This window comes from Hemitrygon akajei, chromosome 4, assembly GCF_048418815.1.
Source record: "Hemitrygon akajei chromosome 4, sHemAka1.3, whole genome shotgun sequence".
Taxonomy (NCBI): Eukaryota; Metazoa; Chordata; class Chondrichthyes; order Myliobatiformes; family Dasyatidae; genus Hemitrygon; species Hemitrygon akajei.
Genome location: NC_133127.1, coordinates 102,420,430 through 102,437,392, shown reverse-complemented (window position 1 = coordinate 102,437,392; position 16,963 = coordinate 102,420,430). Strand labels below are relative to the sequence as shown.

The following is a 16,963-nucleotide window of genomic DNA, read 5'->3' as shown; positions in this document are numbered from 1 at the left end:
TCCTGAATCTAAGGAACATGGGGAAATGATTACCAATGCATCCGCAATTTCCAGAGCCACCTCCTTTAGTACCCTAGGGTGCAGACCATCTGGACCTGGGGATTTGTCAGCCTTCAGTCCCATCAGTCTACTCATCACCATTTCCTTCCAAATGTCAATCTGTTTCATTTCTTCTGTTACCCTATGTCCTTGGCCCATCCATACATCTGGGAGATTGCTTGTGTCTTCCCTAGGAAAGACAGATCTAAAGTCTTTCGTCAGAGGGTGGTAAATCTGTGGAATTTGTTGCCACGAGCAGCTGTGGAGGCCAAGTCATCGGATGTATTTAAGGCAGTGACAGATAGGTTCTTGATTAGCCAGGGCATCAAAGGGTATGGACAGAAGGCAGGGGATGACTGGAAGAATTGGATCAGCCATGATTGAATGGCAAAGCAGACTTGAATGGCCTATGTCTGCACCTGTATCTTATAGTCTTTCTAAAGCTTCTATGTAGAGTCATAGGACACTACAGCAGAGAAACAGGCCTTTGGTCAAACTATTCAAACATGTCAAACTATTGGCATGTACATATACTCCCATCCATGTACCTATACAAATTTCTCTTAAATGTTGAAACTGAATCTGCACCCACCACCTGAACTGGCAATTCATTCTGAACTCTCTCTGTGAAGAAGTTCCCTCACACGTTCCCCTTAACACATGACCTCTAGTTGTAGTCTCACCTAACATTGGTGGGAAAAGCCTGCTACACCCCTCATCATTTTGCATACCTATTTCAAATCTCCTCTCCTTATCCTATGCTCTAGGAAATAAAGTTCTAACCTATTCAATCATTCCCTAACATTCAGGTCCTCAAATCCTGGCAAAATCCTTATAAATTTTCTCTTCACTCTTTCAATTTTATTGATATCTTTCCTGTAGGTATGTGACCAAAACTGCATGCAACACTCCAATTTAGGCCTCACCAATGTCTTATACAACTTCAATATAACATCCCAACTCCTGCACTCAGTGCTTTGATTAATGAAGGCCAATGTGCCAAACCATCTCTTTATAGCCTTATCTACAAAGAATTCTAGATCTTCATTTCTACCCTGAGCAAAATGGAATTTCCTACTTATGAGTGCTATGGAGACTCAGTCACTGGGTATATTCAAAAGTGAGATTTCTTTTTGGAATGAAGGAAAACCTATCAAATGGTGAAAGGCCTTAATAGAGTGGATGTGGAGAGGATATTTCCGATGGTAGGGGAGAGTCTAAGACCAGAAAACACAATCTCAGAATAGAGGGGCGTCCTTTTAGAATGGAGATGAGGAAAAATTTCTTTAGCCAGAGAATCATGAATTTATGGAATTCTTTGCCACAAGCTGCTATGGAAGCCTAATTACTGGGTATATTTAAGGCTGAAGTTGATAGATTTTTGCTTAGTCAAAGCATGAAGAAATGTGGAGAGAAGGCAGGAGACTGGGTCTGAGAGGGAAAATGGATCTGTCATGATGTAATAACAGAGCAGACTTGATGGGCCAAATAGCCTAAATCTGCTCCTATATCTTATGATCTTATGGAATATAAAGTCACTTTAGGGAAGTGGTGCTGAGGTGCATTAACATACATTGTATGTCAATGATTTAGATGAAAGAACTGACGGCTTTGTGGCCAAGTTTGCAGATGATACAAAGATAGGTGGAGGGGCAGGTAGCGTTAAGGAAGCAGGAAGGGTACAGAAGGAGCCAGACAGATTCAGAGAATGGGCAAAGCAGTGGCAAATGGAATACAGTGTAGGGAAGTGTATGGTCACGCACTTTGGTTGAAAGAATAAAAAGCAGAGATCATTTTCTAAATGGGGTAAAAAAATCAAAAATCCAAGGTGCAAAGGGACTTGGGAGTCCTTGTGCAGAATTCCCTGAAGGTTAACTTGCAGGTTGAGTTAGTGGTAAGGGAGTCAAATGCGATGTTGGCATTCATTTCAAGAAGAATAGAATATAAAAGGAAGGATGTAATGCTAAGGCTTTATAAGCTACTGATGAGGCCTCATGGAGTATTGAGAGCAGTTCTGGGATGATATGCTGCCATTGGAGAAGGAACAGAGCAGGTCCAAATGAAAGGCTTATCATATGAGGAGTAATTGAGGGATCTGGGCCTTAACTCACTGGAATTTAGAAGAATAGTGGGGGGAGATCTCATTGAAACCTATCTAATGTTGAAAGGCCTAAATAAAATGGATGTGGAAAGGATGTTTCCTACGGTGGGAGAATCACAGCCTCAGAAAAGAGGAAACACGAGGAAATCTGCAGATGCTGGAAATTCAAGCAACACACAAAATGCTGGTGGAACACAGCAGGCCAGGCTGATGAAGGGTCTCGGCCCGAAACATTGACAGGTCTTCTCGTATAGATGCTGCCTGGCCTGCTGTGTTCCACCAGCATTTTGCGTGTGTTGCTCAGAAAAGAGGGGTGTCTATGTAGAACAGAAATGAGGAGGAATTTCTTTAGCCAGAGGGTTTTGAACTTTGTTGCATAGACAGCTGTGAAAGCCGCCATTGGGTATATTTAAGGTGGAGGTTGCTAGCCTCTTGATTGGATAGGACATGAAAGGTTAAAGGGAGAAGGCAGGAGAATGGGGTTGTGAAGGAAATGGATCAGCCATGATGAAATGGTGGAACAGGCTCGATGAGTTGAGTGGCTTAATTTCGCTCCTAACTCTTATGGTTTTATGGTCAATAAGCCATTATGTTATTGAACAGCAGAGCAAGTACAAGGAGATGAATGAGATGCACCTTCCATTTCATATGGGAAAGCTTCTTGTATGCTGGTTACAAGATTCGAACCAGGAAAGTAAATAACTGCGATCAAAAATTAGAAATGTATTTCTCAGGAAACAAAAGATTCTAAATTTATATGGCTTATATAGTTGAAAATCTCACTGGCCCTGACATTAGTTCAGTCTTCTCCAGTAATACCATAAATGGTAGAAAACCAACCTGAAATGATTACATGCTTTCCTCCCCCAAAATGTGTTTTCTGCACTTATTAATTTGCAAGAAATAACTCTGATTTAGAGATTGTATTCTGCAGGAGCTGAAGTGGCAGAAAGAATAAAATCTGCATGATCATCCTAGATTGTTGGCTTACTCACATCTAGTTTGCCCAATTCCAGTTACTCAAAAATTCTAGGCCAAACCGCTAAGGCCTATGCAAGGGGATTAATTATCTCCTACTCTGCTAGTAAGAAGAGACAAGCTGTGGAACAGCAGTGCCTAGTGGAAGCAAGGCTTGCGGCAGCTGAAAAGGATTATATTAGTAAGCCTTCTGCAGCCAAGTTACAGAATATCACAGACCTACGCTGTACACTAAATTCTTCACTTACACAAGCAGCCAAAAGAAAATTGACATTTGCTAAACAATGATTGTTTGAACATGGTGAAAAACCAGGTAGGTATTTGGCTTATTTAGCTAGAAAGAAAAAGGCCTCTCAGAGTATTGCTTCAATTAGTGATGGGACAGGAGCCCTCACTAGTAATTCTAAAATGATTAATGTTGTGTTTAAGAATCTTTATTCTAAACTGTAAAAATCTGAGCAATGTAATGATGGACAATCTAGGATGGAGTCCTTTTTTAGGAATTTAGATCTCTGTGGTGAACTACATATGCCTGTCTGGACACCCCCCCCCCCCCTCCACTGACTGCTCCTGTGGCTCCTCCCACAGACCCCGGTATAAAGGCGATTGGAGACACAGCCCTTTCCTCAGTTCCAGGATGTAGTGTGGTGGTCATTTGCTGCTTGTGCTTTCTTCCAGCCAATAAAAGCCTATATCTCGCCTCACGTCTCCGAGAGTTATTGATGGTGCATCAATCTCCTAGGTATTTCTTCTGAACAAGAATCCCTCATCAATGCTCCGATATCTATACATGAGATACAGGAAGCTATGAGACAGCTCCAAAGTGGGAAGGCCCCTGGTCTTGATGGACTCACTAGTGAATTCTATAAAGAGTTCACACGGTTATTATCAGAACCCATGCTAAACATATTCAATCATGCATTTAATTGTGGTCTCCCACCATCACTGAGAGAAGCTAATATCTTCCTAATTCCTAAGAAAGGAAAGAGCCCTGAAGATTGTGCCTCCTACAGGCTTATTTCTTTGTTAAATGTTGAGTTCAAAATCTTAGTTTTGCGATTAGAAACTGTGTTACCTTTTATCATAAAAGAGGATCAAATGGGTTTTGTAAAAGGCTGTAGATCATCTAACAATATCAGAAGATTACTTAACATGATTCAGCTATGTCAGCAACAGGCAGTGGATGGCTTGGTGGTTTCCTGAGATGCAGAAAAGGCCTTTGATCGTGTCAAATGGCCATATGTTTTTTTCACTTTAGAACAATATGGTTTGGGCAATAATTTTATTAAGCGGGTGAAGGTTCTTTAACCACTACTTTTCACACTAGTGATCGAGCCATTGGCTGAGGCTATTCAGCAAGAGCCCAAAATATCTGCTCCAGACATAGGACTGAAGTCACATAAAATTACACTGTATGCGGATGATGTTCTAATTTTCTTATCAAACCCTGCTATAACAGTGCACCGCCTTATATAATGCATCAATTCATTTAGCGCCTTTTCAGGTTATAAAGTCAACTTTACTAAATCAGAGGCTATGCCTCTGGGGGATCTGCAGCAGGTACCTGACACTCAGGGTGTTTTCCCCTTTAAATGGTCGCAGACAGGTTTTGTTTACTTCGGCATATTTATCACACCTACGTTTGATCAATTGTTCAAAGCTAACTTTACACAGTTATTTGACAAGATCAAACAGGATCTAAAGCGATGGAGCACTCTTCCCATTTCTTGGCTTGGCCGAATATTGTTGCTCAAAATGAACATTCTTCCTCGTCTGCTCTACCCAATACGAATGATTCCAGTCATTTTTACCTAACAAATACTTAAAAAAATAGATAGAACATAGAATAGTACTCCTCTTGTACTGAGCAGTGGTGCCCTGGGGAAGAGGCACTGGCTGTCCACTCTGTCTATTCCTCTTAATATCTTGTATACCTCTATCATGTCTCCTTTCATCCTCCTTCTCTCCAAAGAGTAAAGCCCTAGCTCCCTTAACCTCTGATCATAATCCATAACCAGGCAGCATCCTGGTAAATCTCCTCCGTACCCTTTCCAATGCTTCCACATCCTTCCTATACTGAGGCGACCAGAACTGGACACAGTACTCCAAGTGTGGCCTAACTAGAGTTTTATAGAGCTGCATCATTACATCGCGTCTCTTAAACTCTATCCCTCGACTTATGAAAGCTAACACCCCATAAGCTTTCTTAACTACCCTATCTAACTGTGAGGCAACTTTCAGGGATCTGTGGACATGTACCCCCAGATCCCTCTGCTCCTCCACACTACCAAGTATCCTGCCATTTACTTTGTACTCTGCCTTGGAGTTTGTCCTTCCAAAGTGTACCACCTCACACTTCTCCCGGTTGAACTCCATCTGCCACTTCTCAGCCCACTTCTGCATGCTATCAATGTCTCTCTGCAATCTTTGACAATCCTCTACACTATCTACAACACCACCAACCTTTGTGTCATCTGCAAACTTGCCAACCCACTCTTCTACCCCCACATCCAGGTCATTAATAAAAATCACAAAAAGTTGAGGTCCCAGAACAGATCCTTGTGGGACACCACTAGTCACTAGATGATTTGTTTCTTTCATCTGGAACAAAAGAAGACCCTGTATTAAAATGTCTAAGTTACAGCTTCCCAGTAGTCTAGGGGGCCTTGATTTTCCAGACATCAAAAAATATCAATTATGTTCCTTTTTGTCTTATGTGGTTGACTGGGTTTGCAGTCAATTTGGCGAGACATTGAAGCCTCACAAACAAAATGCCCTCTTATTGATTGGCTTTTCCTCAGTAAGATGAAACTAGTTAAGGAATATTGTCGCAATCCAATAACAATTAATACGGTCAGGGCTTGGAGGGCGGTGCGACAAATTGAGGGCAACGCAACGAAAGTATCACCCTTCCCTCCAATAACCGGCAGTCCAGATTTTCAGCCTGGCATAATGGATTCTGGATTTAAACTCTGGATTTCTAAGGGTATTTTCCATCTAGGAGATTTGTTTGATGAAGGAACGATGATGTCTTTTAGTCAAATAGTACAGAAATTTAATATACCCAACAAGGAACTTTTTTGTTTCTTTCAGATAGGAGATTATATACAGAAAAAAACATCATTGTTAACTGATTTCTATAGTTCTGTTATAGAAAAGAGGGTGTTTTGTTCTAAGGGTGAAGTCTCCATTAGTACTTTTTACAGCATCCTGAGGGAATGTTCTTGTGGAGAGGCTGAGCAGCTGGGAAGGGTCTGCGAGGAAGAGCTGGAAGTAGAAATTACAGCTGAAACATGGGAAGACATCTGTGATAATGCAAAGAAGATTTCAGTTTGTAATAGAACTAAAGCATTGCAACTCAAAATTCTGCATAGAGCCCATCTGACTCCAGATCATCTCTCAAAATTTAAGATGGCGGGGGGGGGGGGGTCCTCCAATGTGTTCTAAATGTAAAGTAAATACTGGAACTTACACCCACTGTTTTTGGACTTGTCCCAAACTTCAGGCATTCTGGAGTGATATTTTGGGTGAAATGAAAAAGATTCTGAAGATGGAGCTTGAACTGGACCCAGTGTCTTTTCTCTTAGGCTTACCCAGCAGTCGTATTACTAATGCACATCAGAAAAAAACCTTTTAACATTCTGACTTTTTGTGCAAGGAAGAACATTTTACTTTGTTGGATATCCAATAAGGCCCCTGGACTTTTTGGTTGGTGTAAATTAATCATGGAATACATTCCTTTGGTCTGTTTGACATGTATGGTACACTCAAAAACAAATAGTTTTCATAAAACATGGCAGCCTTTTCTGGAGTATGTAGATGTCAACTTGTCTGCTATACTAATAAAGGCTTTTGTATAGAATGTTGTGGTGATGTCTATATTTTGATGGAAGTGTTCTGATATGTGATATCTGTGAGGGGAAGAAATGTAAATGTAAATGTATCTGGAAATTTGTTATGCTGAGCAAAAATTTTTTTTTTAAAAACCCTAGGCCTTCCATCCTATGGAGTGTTGACTCTGAAAGCTTGTGCATCCTGAGTTCCTGATTCCAGATGTTAGTAGTAACTTATAATTGATTCCCTCCAGACAGGGAAATCACCAAGAAACCAAATAGGGAGTTCAGAACCGCCTTTACTCAAAGAGTGTTTGGAATGTAGAAGTAATCTCCACAAAGAGTAGCTGAGGCAAACAGGAAACTCACAGAGTGTTGGTATTTGGGGAACAGATATGATCATCTTTATTTTCAAGGCTTCTAGCTTCATTCACCCACTGCGTACCAAAGCTTTTCAACTATGAATGAGGCAGCAATCAGGAAGGTGATGCAATCCTCCTCTGGTTGAGTTCTACATCATTGTCGTCCCTGGCATCATTAACTTGTTTTTGCTCCTCTTGCTGTGCTGCTAGTTGGGCTCTAGGGAGCAAATGGTTTCTTCTCGCAATACCTTGCAACAGATGTTCACGGCTAAGCAGTGTGCAGGGTGCTTCTGGAGGAAAGGGTAAATGTAGGAGGAAGTGTACTTTTTAGATGTTTCAGAAAGGATTGTTTGATAAGAAGAGAACACAAGACATACTTGCCAGAGAGGTTCTTGTAACGCATGGATCTATTTCTTTTAGAGCTTCCCCCTTCCCCTCCCCCCACCTTAGCACTATGTATTGATCTGTTCCCTGCACATGCACATTGTTCTCTCTCTCTCTCTCGTTGTAATGTGAATACACCAGTTAAAGCCGTCACCCGCATGTGTGTTTTTATTTAATCACCATGTAGTTGTGCGCAGACACAACAGTTCTCTCTTCAGTTTGAGATTCTGCTTCTCCCATGACTAACTGATATGCTTTCACTGAAATAAAGCGGGAAGATAGTGGTTTATTGCAAAGTTATGTCTTTAAAAGCAGCATGTGTTTGGATTAGGCTGCTGTGAGGGCTGTCCCTCGCAGTTAAAGCACTGCAGTCAGCAGGTGATTGCATCCCGGTTGAATCACATGCAAGAGATTCCTGACAGAAATGTTCTGGTGCTATGATGCAGCCTAGGAGCATTACAAAGCTACAAAACATTCTGAAAGAGGAACATATGAACTTCTAGCCACATACACCTACATCATTAATGTGCAAACTTTTGGGAGTATTCAATATTTCCTGTCCTCTCACCGTAACACTGAGACAGTAAAAAGAAAGCAACAAATATGGCTAGAATCCTAAAGACCAAGGAATGATGATGGACTTCAGGAAGGGAAAATAGGGAGAACACACACTAGTACTCATTGAGAATTCATTGGTGGAAAGGGTGGGCAGGTTCAAGTTCCTAGTCAACATCTCAGAGGATCTATCCAGGCCCAGGAAAGTGATACAATCACAAAGAAAGCTCACCAGTGGCTCTACTTCATTAGGAGTTTGCAGAAATCTGTATATCACCAAAGTCGTGCGGATTTCTACAAGCTCATGGTGGAAATGTTCTGACAGGTTGCACCACAGCCTCTTGTGGAGTCTCCAGTGCAGAGGATTGTGGGCTCAAGCAGTTCCATCATAGACACTATCCTCCTTTCCATTGAGAATATCTTCAAGAGGCACTGCCTTAAGAATGCAGCATCCATCATATAGGATCAGCTCCCACTGGGGAGAGGGTACAGGAACTTCAAGAACCATTTTTAAGAATAGCTCCTTCCCTTCCACCATCTGTCTTGTTATTGGTCTTTTCAACTATTTTGTTAAGTAATTTTTATGCCCTGCACTATATTGCTACAAAACATCAAATTGCACTTGATATGTCAGTGATAGTAAATCTGATTCTGATTAGCGGGATTGAAAATGGAAAATATAGAGCTTTCAGAGGCATGGAATTTTATAAAATAGAAGCAGGCGACAATTTTTTCTAATTGAGCAATTACTGATTTTTTCAGAGATTTTTACTTAGTCCTTTTTCCCAAAACATATGTTTTTGCGAATATTTCTCAGATGATTTAATGCTTTCATCACACCAAAACTTTCAATCATTCAAAGTGATATTAATATTTCAAAATTCAGTCTTAAAATGAAATTGTTAATGTTGTTTTGAATCATTTAAATATGGGCAAACATTTGTATTTATTTCAATTTATTCCAAATATATAAATGTTATTATTCTTTTCCAGGAAAACTTGATGGAACTGTTGATTCCTGCCAAGGAGATTCTGGAGGACCTTTAGTCTGTACTGATGAAAGAAATGAAGCGTATGTGTGGGGACTAGTGAGCTGGGGTGAAAAATGTGGTCAACCCGGACATCCCGGTGTTTACACAAAAGTATCTCATTACTTCGATTGGATCAGTGATCATGTTGGTAGAAATGTTATTTCTAAATATAATGTCTGATTGTTAAGTGTCAATTCAGTTCTGGCAGCACACATATCTTGCTTCTAGTTCAAACTTTGCAACTCATGTTTTTATCAGAAAGATAATAAAGATCATAATTAAATACCATTCCAAAAACAATTGCAGACATAATTAATACATTGTTATTAGGAAGGAACTATAAAAAACATTGACAAACAGAGGAGTGTTTTGCCGAATAACCTTAAGTGCTGCAAAAAGAGACATGGCATTATTGCAGCCTTGAGCTACCTTGTGTAAAATGCCAGTCTTTTCCAAGTCATAATATTGAGACTATTCAGATTGCTTCCATTTGAAACCAAAAGATGAATCAAGAAAAAACAATTGCCTAGTAAGAACGTACTCTTCTTCCATCTGCATTCCGTTTTATGTTGCTGAAAGATGTCTAAATGAGGGTCTTGAAATTTTGGAAGGCCTTATTAGGTAAAGTTTATGCCAAACAAGATTTTCAATACAAAAGCAGAAAATACTGGAAGCATTCAGCAGGTCAAACAACAGCTGTGGGGAGAGTAAGGGAGTCAATGATTCCAGTCAAGGTCCTTTTTCTGTCATCTGTAAATCAGTGCAAGCTGTTTTACCTTCATTTGATTACATTAAATGTCTTTATCTCCACAAACCTATAACTAGTGTATAAAATTATTTAATTAATCACATCTAATGTGAGGAGGACAGTGCACCAACAGACAACACATTGTGGCAGAATGAAAAGTGATTTCATTGAAACCCATCAAATAGAGTGGATGCAGAGAGGATGTTTCCTATAGTGGGGGAGTCTAAGACCAGAGGACACAGCCTCAGAATAGAGGGACATCTTCCAGAATGGAGGCGAGGAGGATTTTTTTTAGCCAGAGCGTGGTGTATCTGTGGAATTCATTGCCACAGGCAGCTGTGGAGGCCAAATTATTGGGTGTATTTCAGGTGGAGGTTGATAGATTCTTGATTGGTCAGGGCATGAAGGGATAGGGGAGAAGGCAGGAGATTGGGGCTGAGAAGAAAATGGATTAGCCATGATGAAATGGTGGAGCAGACTTAGTAGACCAAATGGCCTAATTCAGCTCCTATACCTTATGGTCTTATCCATCTACATCTTACACTATTTATTAATTCTGTAACTTATATACTTGGCTGGTTCTTTGAACACTTCCATTATCTGTCTTTTACACTGCACATACATCTTTATTGATAAGATAAATACCAATATAAATTGTAATATCAAAAATATATTGCATATAACCCTTGTTCAAGGATGTATCCTTTCATTTGTACCTCTGTTCAAACTGTCCTCTAATCTGATATAATCTAATCTTTGTACTGGTCACGCCTTGTGCGTTTTCACTTCTCTGCTTCAAAAGGGTGTGACACCTCTGGTCTAACCCAGTGCTTGTTTAATTTTGTGTTAAATCTTTGGTTAAAGATAGTATAAAGTAGGAAAATTGATTTTTGTATATGTCTCAATTTTCATTGACAAAATTTTTCAGCATTAAAAGCTATATCCTCTTAACAGTATGCTCGAAGGAATGTTACACAGAGTACCATTGCTCAGAGAACATTGCATTCCTCCATGCCAGAATAAATAATTACACAATATTTTCCCTGTCCTACGAGTACTGGCCATCTTATTTCAATTCCTGTGGGTACAACTTCCATACAGCATTCGGTTGCTGTGTTAAAACCAGTGTGAATGCTACAGCTGTAATTCATAAAACTGCACACTCATACTGATAATCCCACCCACTTAATCTGTATCATGTATTGGGATATATCATGAGGCATTGTGTGATATCCTCCTGTCATAACTCCATCTTGTAATCTGTTAGGTTTGCCACTGAACCCCCCAAAAAAATCATGCCTGTTATGATTCATGCACATGTGGGTGGAGGTGGCCCAACGTAGTGGTGAAAAGTAAGAGGAGGGATTTGAAGGGAAAGGAAGGGGCAGAGAGCTGGGAGTAGGGGGGATGCAAATGTTGGCAAGAGAAAGCACAAAGAACTGCAGCAGGAAGGTGTTATGTTGGGAGACCTGAGAAAGGGGCAAAAGAGGTGGGGTTGTGCTTGTATTAAGTGCAGCACCAAGTCATATGCAGGCACTAAGTTTGTGGAACAAAGCCTATCTGCAATCATCTTGGACTGTGCCATTACACTCAAGCTTCCTCCTAGCAAGCTCTGGTGTGCAGTGTATAGAGACCTTCTATTTCTTTAAAATGAACTTGAAGCAAGTCATTCTCAACCCCAAAATAGTGCAAAAGAGTGTGCTGGAGGTTACACATTCCCTAGTGAGCTTGTGGGTCTTCTCATTCCATTAAACTTAGCCCAATTCCACTTTAGATGTTCTAGATTGTACCATGGTGTCCTCTAGATTGAATCTAAGAGCTATGATATGATGATCATACTCAACTTTTATTCTCATTCGGTTTACAAATTAATTTCATTTCCTTTATCAGATCCAGACTTAACACCTTCCTGTCTGGTGTGAAAGTGGATGTTCCTCTGCACTGTGCTTACAGCCATATCTTAACCTTTTTATTTCTTTCACTGGCGCACAGCACTGGGAGTAACATGAGCATTGAAGTTTTGTCTTTTTAACTTCCTCCCTATTTCATGAAACTCTCTCTGAGTACCTCAATTTGTGTATCCTTTGTGACAATGGCATTGTGTACCATTTCTTCTTTCTCACTCCTCTTCCCTTGTGGAATAGTCTGAATCCTTTACCAGAGAAGTAAGAGTGCATATAGGGCACATGATGTTGGTTACAAAAACACCTGTTTGCCCTTCTAACTATGGAACCTTCCATAATGATTGCTCTGCTACACGTTGATTTTCCTTTCTAAATGCTGTCACTCCTGCAGTCTCTAACACTAGTTACCACTTTCGGTGGGGCACATACCTTGAAGGTTCATGTGCTTCCTGCCCCCTTATAGTTTTTTTTAAATGTCATTCATTGGCCTCCTGAAGGCATTCTGCCTATGGGCAGCCACATCCTGTATCATCCCAGAAACTCTTAGCCTCCCACAAGCTCCTTAGTACTCCCAAAAACCACATAGTACCTCTCAATATTGAAAACATTGACCTTGAGAAAAGGTTGAAAAATACGCATGATTCCCCAGAATACAAGAAATATCTTCAAGTTCCAATTTACTCAGAATTACATTAAATAGGTTTCAGTTGTTCCAATTTTTATAATCTATCTGGGACATTCTTTACACTATTAATTTTTACATAATGCTTCTGACATTTACTCTAATTTAAATTGAACTCAGAATGAGAAACTGTAATTATCAGCAGCAAATCAACGTGTTCAAAGACACATCAGTCAACAAAAAGAAAGCAGGCTCTATCGGAGTGGCCTGCGTTTGAGCGCTAAGTAAAGAGGCTTTGGCTCCCGTGAGCAGAGGTTCAAAGTTCCAAGTGAACTTATTATCAAAGTATTATCAAAGCCTTGAGATGCATCTTCTTGCAGGCAGGCACAAAACAAAAAAACACAAAAGAAAACACGAGGAAATCTGCAGATGCTGGAAATTCAAGCAACACACACAAAATACTGGTGAAACGCAGCAGGCCAGGCAGCATCTACAGGGAGGAGCGCTGTCGACGTTTCGGGCTGAGACCCTTCAAACACAAAAGAGTTCAGTATAAACCACGTTCAACAAAGACTGACAACATCCAATGTGCAGACATGGCCAAACTGTCCAAATGATGAACGAGTAATACAGAACATGAGCTGCCAAGTCCCCAAAAGAGAGCCCACAGGCCTCAGAGTCAGTTCCGTGATGAGGCGAGTGAAACCAGTCCAGGCTTCACTCATTGTTGATGGTTGCAGGCCAACAACTACTCCCAAACCTGGTGAAGTGGGACCCAGGACTCCTGCACCTCTTGCCTGATGGTAGTAATGAGAAGAGAGGGAGACAGGTCGAATGCAGACAGACAGGACAGGACAGGCTCAGTATGGGGCATTTGGCTAGCATGGAGTAGAGGGGCTGAATGTTGGTTCATTTTTCTACTCTCAGGCCTCAACACTTTAATCTGGCTTAACACTTTAAATGGCACAAAGTAATGGGCTGAATATTGATTAATTTTCTGCTCTCGACCCTCAATGCTTTAATTAAGCTTGAATCCATCCCAGAGATGTCCGACCTTCTTTTTTGAGGTGCCATACCTGAATTCCCAAAAGTCCAGTTCACCAAGTCATTCGGAGATCATAAAATAGCTAGTTTGTTGAAACAGTTCAAAAGTACATTTATTAAAGGCTGTGCATTGTAGTGACTGTAATTCAGAAAATATATATTTGATAAAATATCAAGTAGTTCTGTGAGATGCCCACAAAACATCACTGTATACCACCAGCTCCATTTTGGGAAAAGAAAGGTAAGGCTCCTTCGATTTTCTTTTTGGTCTCAGAACACTCAGGATGACAGTTAAGGCAGCGACTGCAGGATGTGTGAGACCAGAGACACCTTTAGTGTTCCCGAGGATCAAACTTTGGGAAGTACATCAAGCTGCAGCTCCTGAAGGAGCTGGAACTGGATGCACTTAAGATCATGCAGGCTGCTGAGGACAGCATTAATAGTTTTAGTGAGCTTGTCATAGAGTCATACAGCATTGAAAAAGGCTCTTTGGTTCAACTCAAACATGCTGACTGTGGTCCCCATCTGCTCGGCCCACTGCATTCTAAATATATCCCGGCCATGTACTTAGCTGGATGGCTTTTAGAATGTAGTGGGCCAGGGCCAAGCAGATGGGATGGCAGTTGAGGAGAGCAATTTGTGCTCTCCTCAACTGCAATTTATGACAGCTTATTTCAAACACACATCACCCTTTACATGAAGAAGCTTTCTTGATGTCCATTTTTAACTTCTCATCTCAGATCTTAAACTTATGCCCTCATGCTTTTAGCCCCATCTCCCTGGGAAAGAGACATCCTGTCTATGCCCCTCATGATCTTATTTATCTCCAAAGGCTCAATGAACTATGCAATCTTTCTTTGTAATTCAGGCCCTTAAATCCTGCTACATCCTGGTAAATCTTTTTTGTACTCTTTCTAATTCAATAACATCTTTTCTTTAAGCGTGGCTCTGCTGGTAAGAAAGGAGGAAGGCAGCAGAAAGGAAATTATAGCCCAATTAGCCTGACCCCACTGGTTGGGAAGATGATGCAGTAAATTGTTAAGGATAAGGTTATGGAGTACCTGGTGACACACATGAGGCTGCTTACCAAGTAAAGTGCCCATGTGTGGCACCTAGTCATAGGCCTTCTGGAAGTCCAAATATACAACATCCACTACATCCCCTTTATCTACCCTACTTGTAATCTCCTCAAAGGATTCCAACAGGTTCTCCAGGCAAGATTTTCCCTTAAGGAAACCATGCTGACTTTGTCCTATCTTTGTCTGACATGCTGGTAAAGACTGGCATCAAATCAGTAGAAAGCGGTGACATAGGATCAGAAGATGTTGAATTCTTGTGGACTGAGTTAAGAAACTGCAAGGGTAAAAGCACCCTGATGGAAGATATACTCTATACAGGCTTCCCAACAGTAGCTGGGACTCAGACCGCAGATTACAATGGCATTTAGAAAAGGCATGTCAAAAGAGTAATGTATGATAGTCATGGGAGATTTCAACATGCAGGTCAATTGGGATAATAAAGTTGGAAATGGATCTCAAGAGAGCGAGTTTGTTGAATGCCTATGAAATGGCATTTTAGGGCAGTTTGTCATTGAGCCTACTAGGGGATCAGCTGTACTTTATTGGGTGTTATGTAATGAACTGGAGGTGATTAGGGAGCTTAAAGTAAAGAACCCTTAGGAGGCAGTGATCACAATATGATTGAGTTCAACTTGAAATTTGATAGGGAGAAAGTAAAGTCTGACGTGGCAGTATTTCAGTGGAGTAAAGGAAATTATAGTGGTATGTGAGAGGAGCTGGCCAAAAATAAATTGGAAGGAGATGCTGGCAGGGTTGACAGCAGATCAGCAATGGTGTGAGTTTCTGGGAAAAATTAGGAAGGTGTACGACAGACGTATTTCAAAAACAAAGAAATACTCAAATGGTAAATAGTACAAATGTGACTGACAAGGGAAGTCAAAGCTAATGTAAAAGCAAAATAGAGGGCATACAACAAAGCAAAAATGAGCGGAGAAACAGAACAATGGGAAGCTTTTAAAAACCTACAGAGAGCAACTAAAAGAATCATTAGGAGAAAAAAGTTGAAATATGAAAACATGCTAGCAAACAATATCAAAGTGGATAGTGAAAGCTTGTTCAAGTATGTAAAAAATAAAAGAGAGCTGAGAGTGGATATAGGACCGCTAGAAAATGAGGCTGGAGAAATAACAATGGGGACAAAGAAATGGCAAATGAACTAAATGGGTATTTTGCATCAGTGGGTGCAGTTACTATTACAAGGGAGAAGGTGCTCAAAAAGCTGAAAGACCTAAGGGTACATAAGTCACCTGGATGAGATGAACTGCACCCCAGGGTTCTGAAAGAAGTAGCAGTAGAGGTTGTGGCACATTAGTAATGATCTTTCAAAAAATCATTGGATTCTGGCATGGTGCCAGAGGACTGGAAAATTGCAAATGTCACTCCACTCTTTAAGAAATAAGGAAGGCAGCAGAAAGGAAATTATAGACCATTTAGCCTGACCACAGTGGTTGGGAAAATGTTGGAGTCAATTGTTAACGATGAGGTTATGGTGCATATGGTAACACAGGACAAGATAGGACAAAGTCAGCATGGTTTCCTTGAGGGAAAATCTTACCTGACAAACCTGTTGGAATTCTTTGAGGAGATTACAAGTAGGATAGATAAAGGGGATGTAGTGGATGTTGTATATTTGGACTTTCTTGAGGCCTTTGACTAAGTGCTTGCCAAATGCTATTATAGGAAAGTTCTGGTTAGTGGTGTCCGCATGTGGTCAGTGTTGACAGATTAGGTGAATGGGCAAGAAAATGGTAAATGAAATATAATGTTGGAAAGAGCATGGTCATGCACTTCAGTAGTAGAAATAAATGTGCAGATTATTTTCTAAGTGGGGAGAAAATCCAGAATTCTGAAATGCAAAGGGATTTGGGAATCCTTGCGTAGAATACCCTTAAAGGTGAACTTGCAAGTAGAGTCAGTGGTGAGGATGGCAAAAGTCATGTTAGCAGTCGTTTCAAAAGGTCTAGAACAGGGGTCACCAACCTTTTTTGCACCGCAAACCAGTTTAATATTGACAATATTCTTGTGGACCAGCCGACAGGGGTGGGGGATGTTAATCACGACCGGAATATAGGTGATAAGTCAACTATAAGTCACTTATAAATGGCTAATACACTCAATTTCATTTCTAAAAGGGTTTATCTAACGAATTTAATATTAAACACAGTGCGCATATTTTTCTCATATGAATATAGTGATAAGTCACTTATAAGTCAATAGCATCATAATATTTTAAGTAACATATGGATATTAAACATGCAGCATGTATTTTCTTCATATGAACAT

General features: G+C 40.5%; 1 protein-coding gene across 3 annotated transcripts in view; it reads left to right on the top strand.

The window, feature by feature from the left end:
• Positions 1–11,045, top strand: part of cfi (complement factor I) — a 245,972-nt gene extending 234,927 nt beyond the window's left edge. For 2 of the 3 annotated variants that reach the window (XM_073043136.1, XM_073043135.1), the window contains exon 13: positions 9,246–11,045. In XM_073043136.1, the coding sequence (XP_072899237.1) occupies positions 9,246–9,463 (218 nt within the window). In that variant the 3' untranslated portion in view covers positions 9,464–11,045. The remainder of the gene's footprint in view (positions 1–9,245) is intronic. The other variant, XM_073043134.1, reaches the window with a different exon arrangement.
• The last annotated feature ends 5,918 nt before the right edge of the window (positions 11,046–16,963 follow it).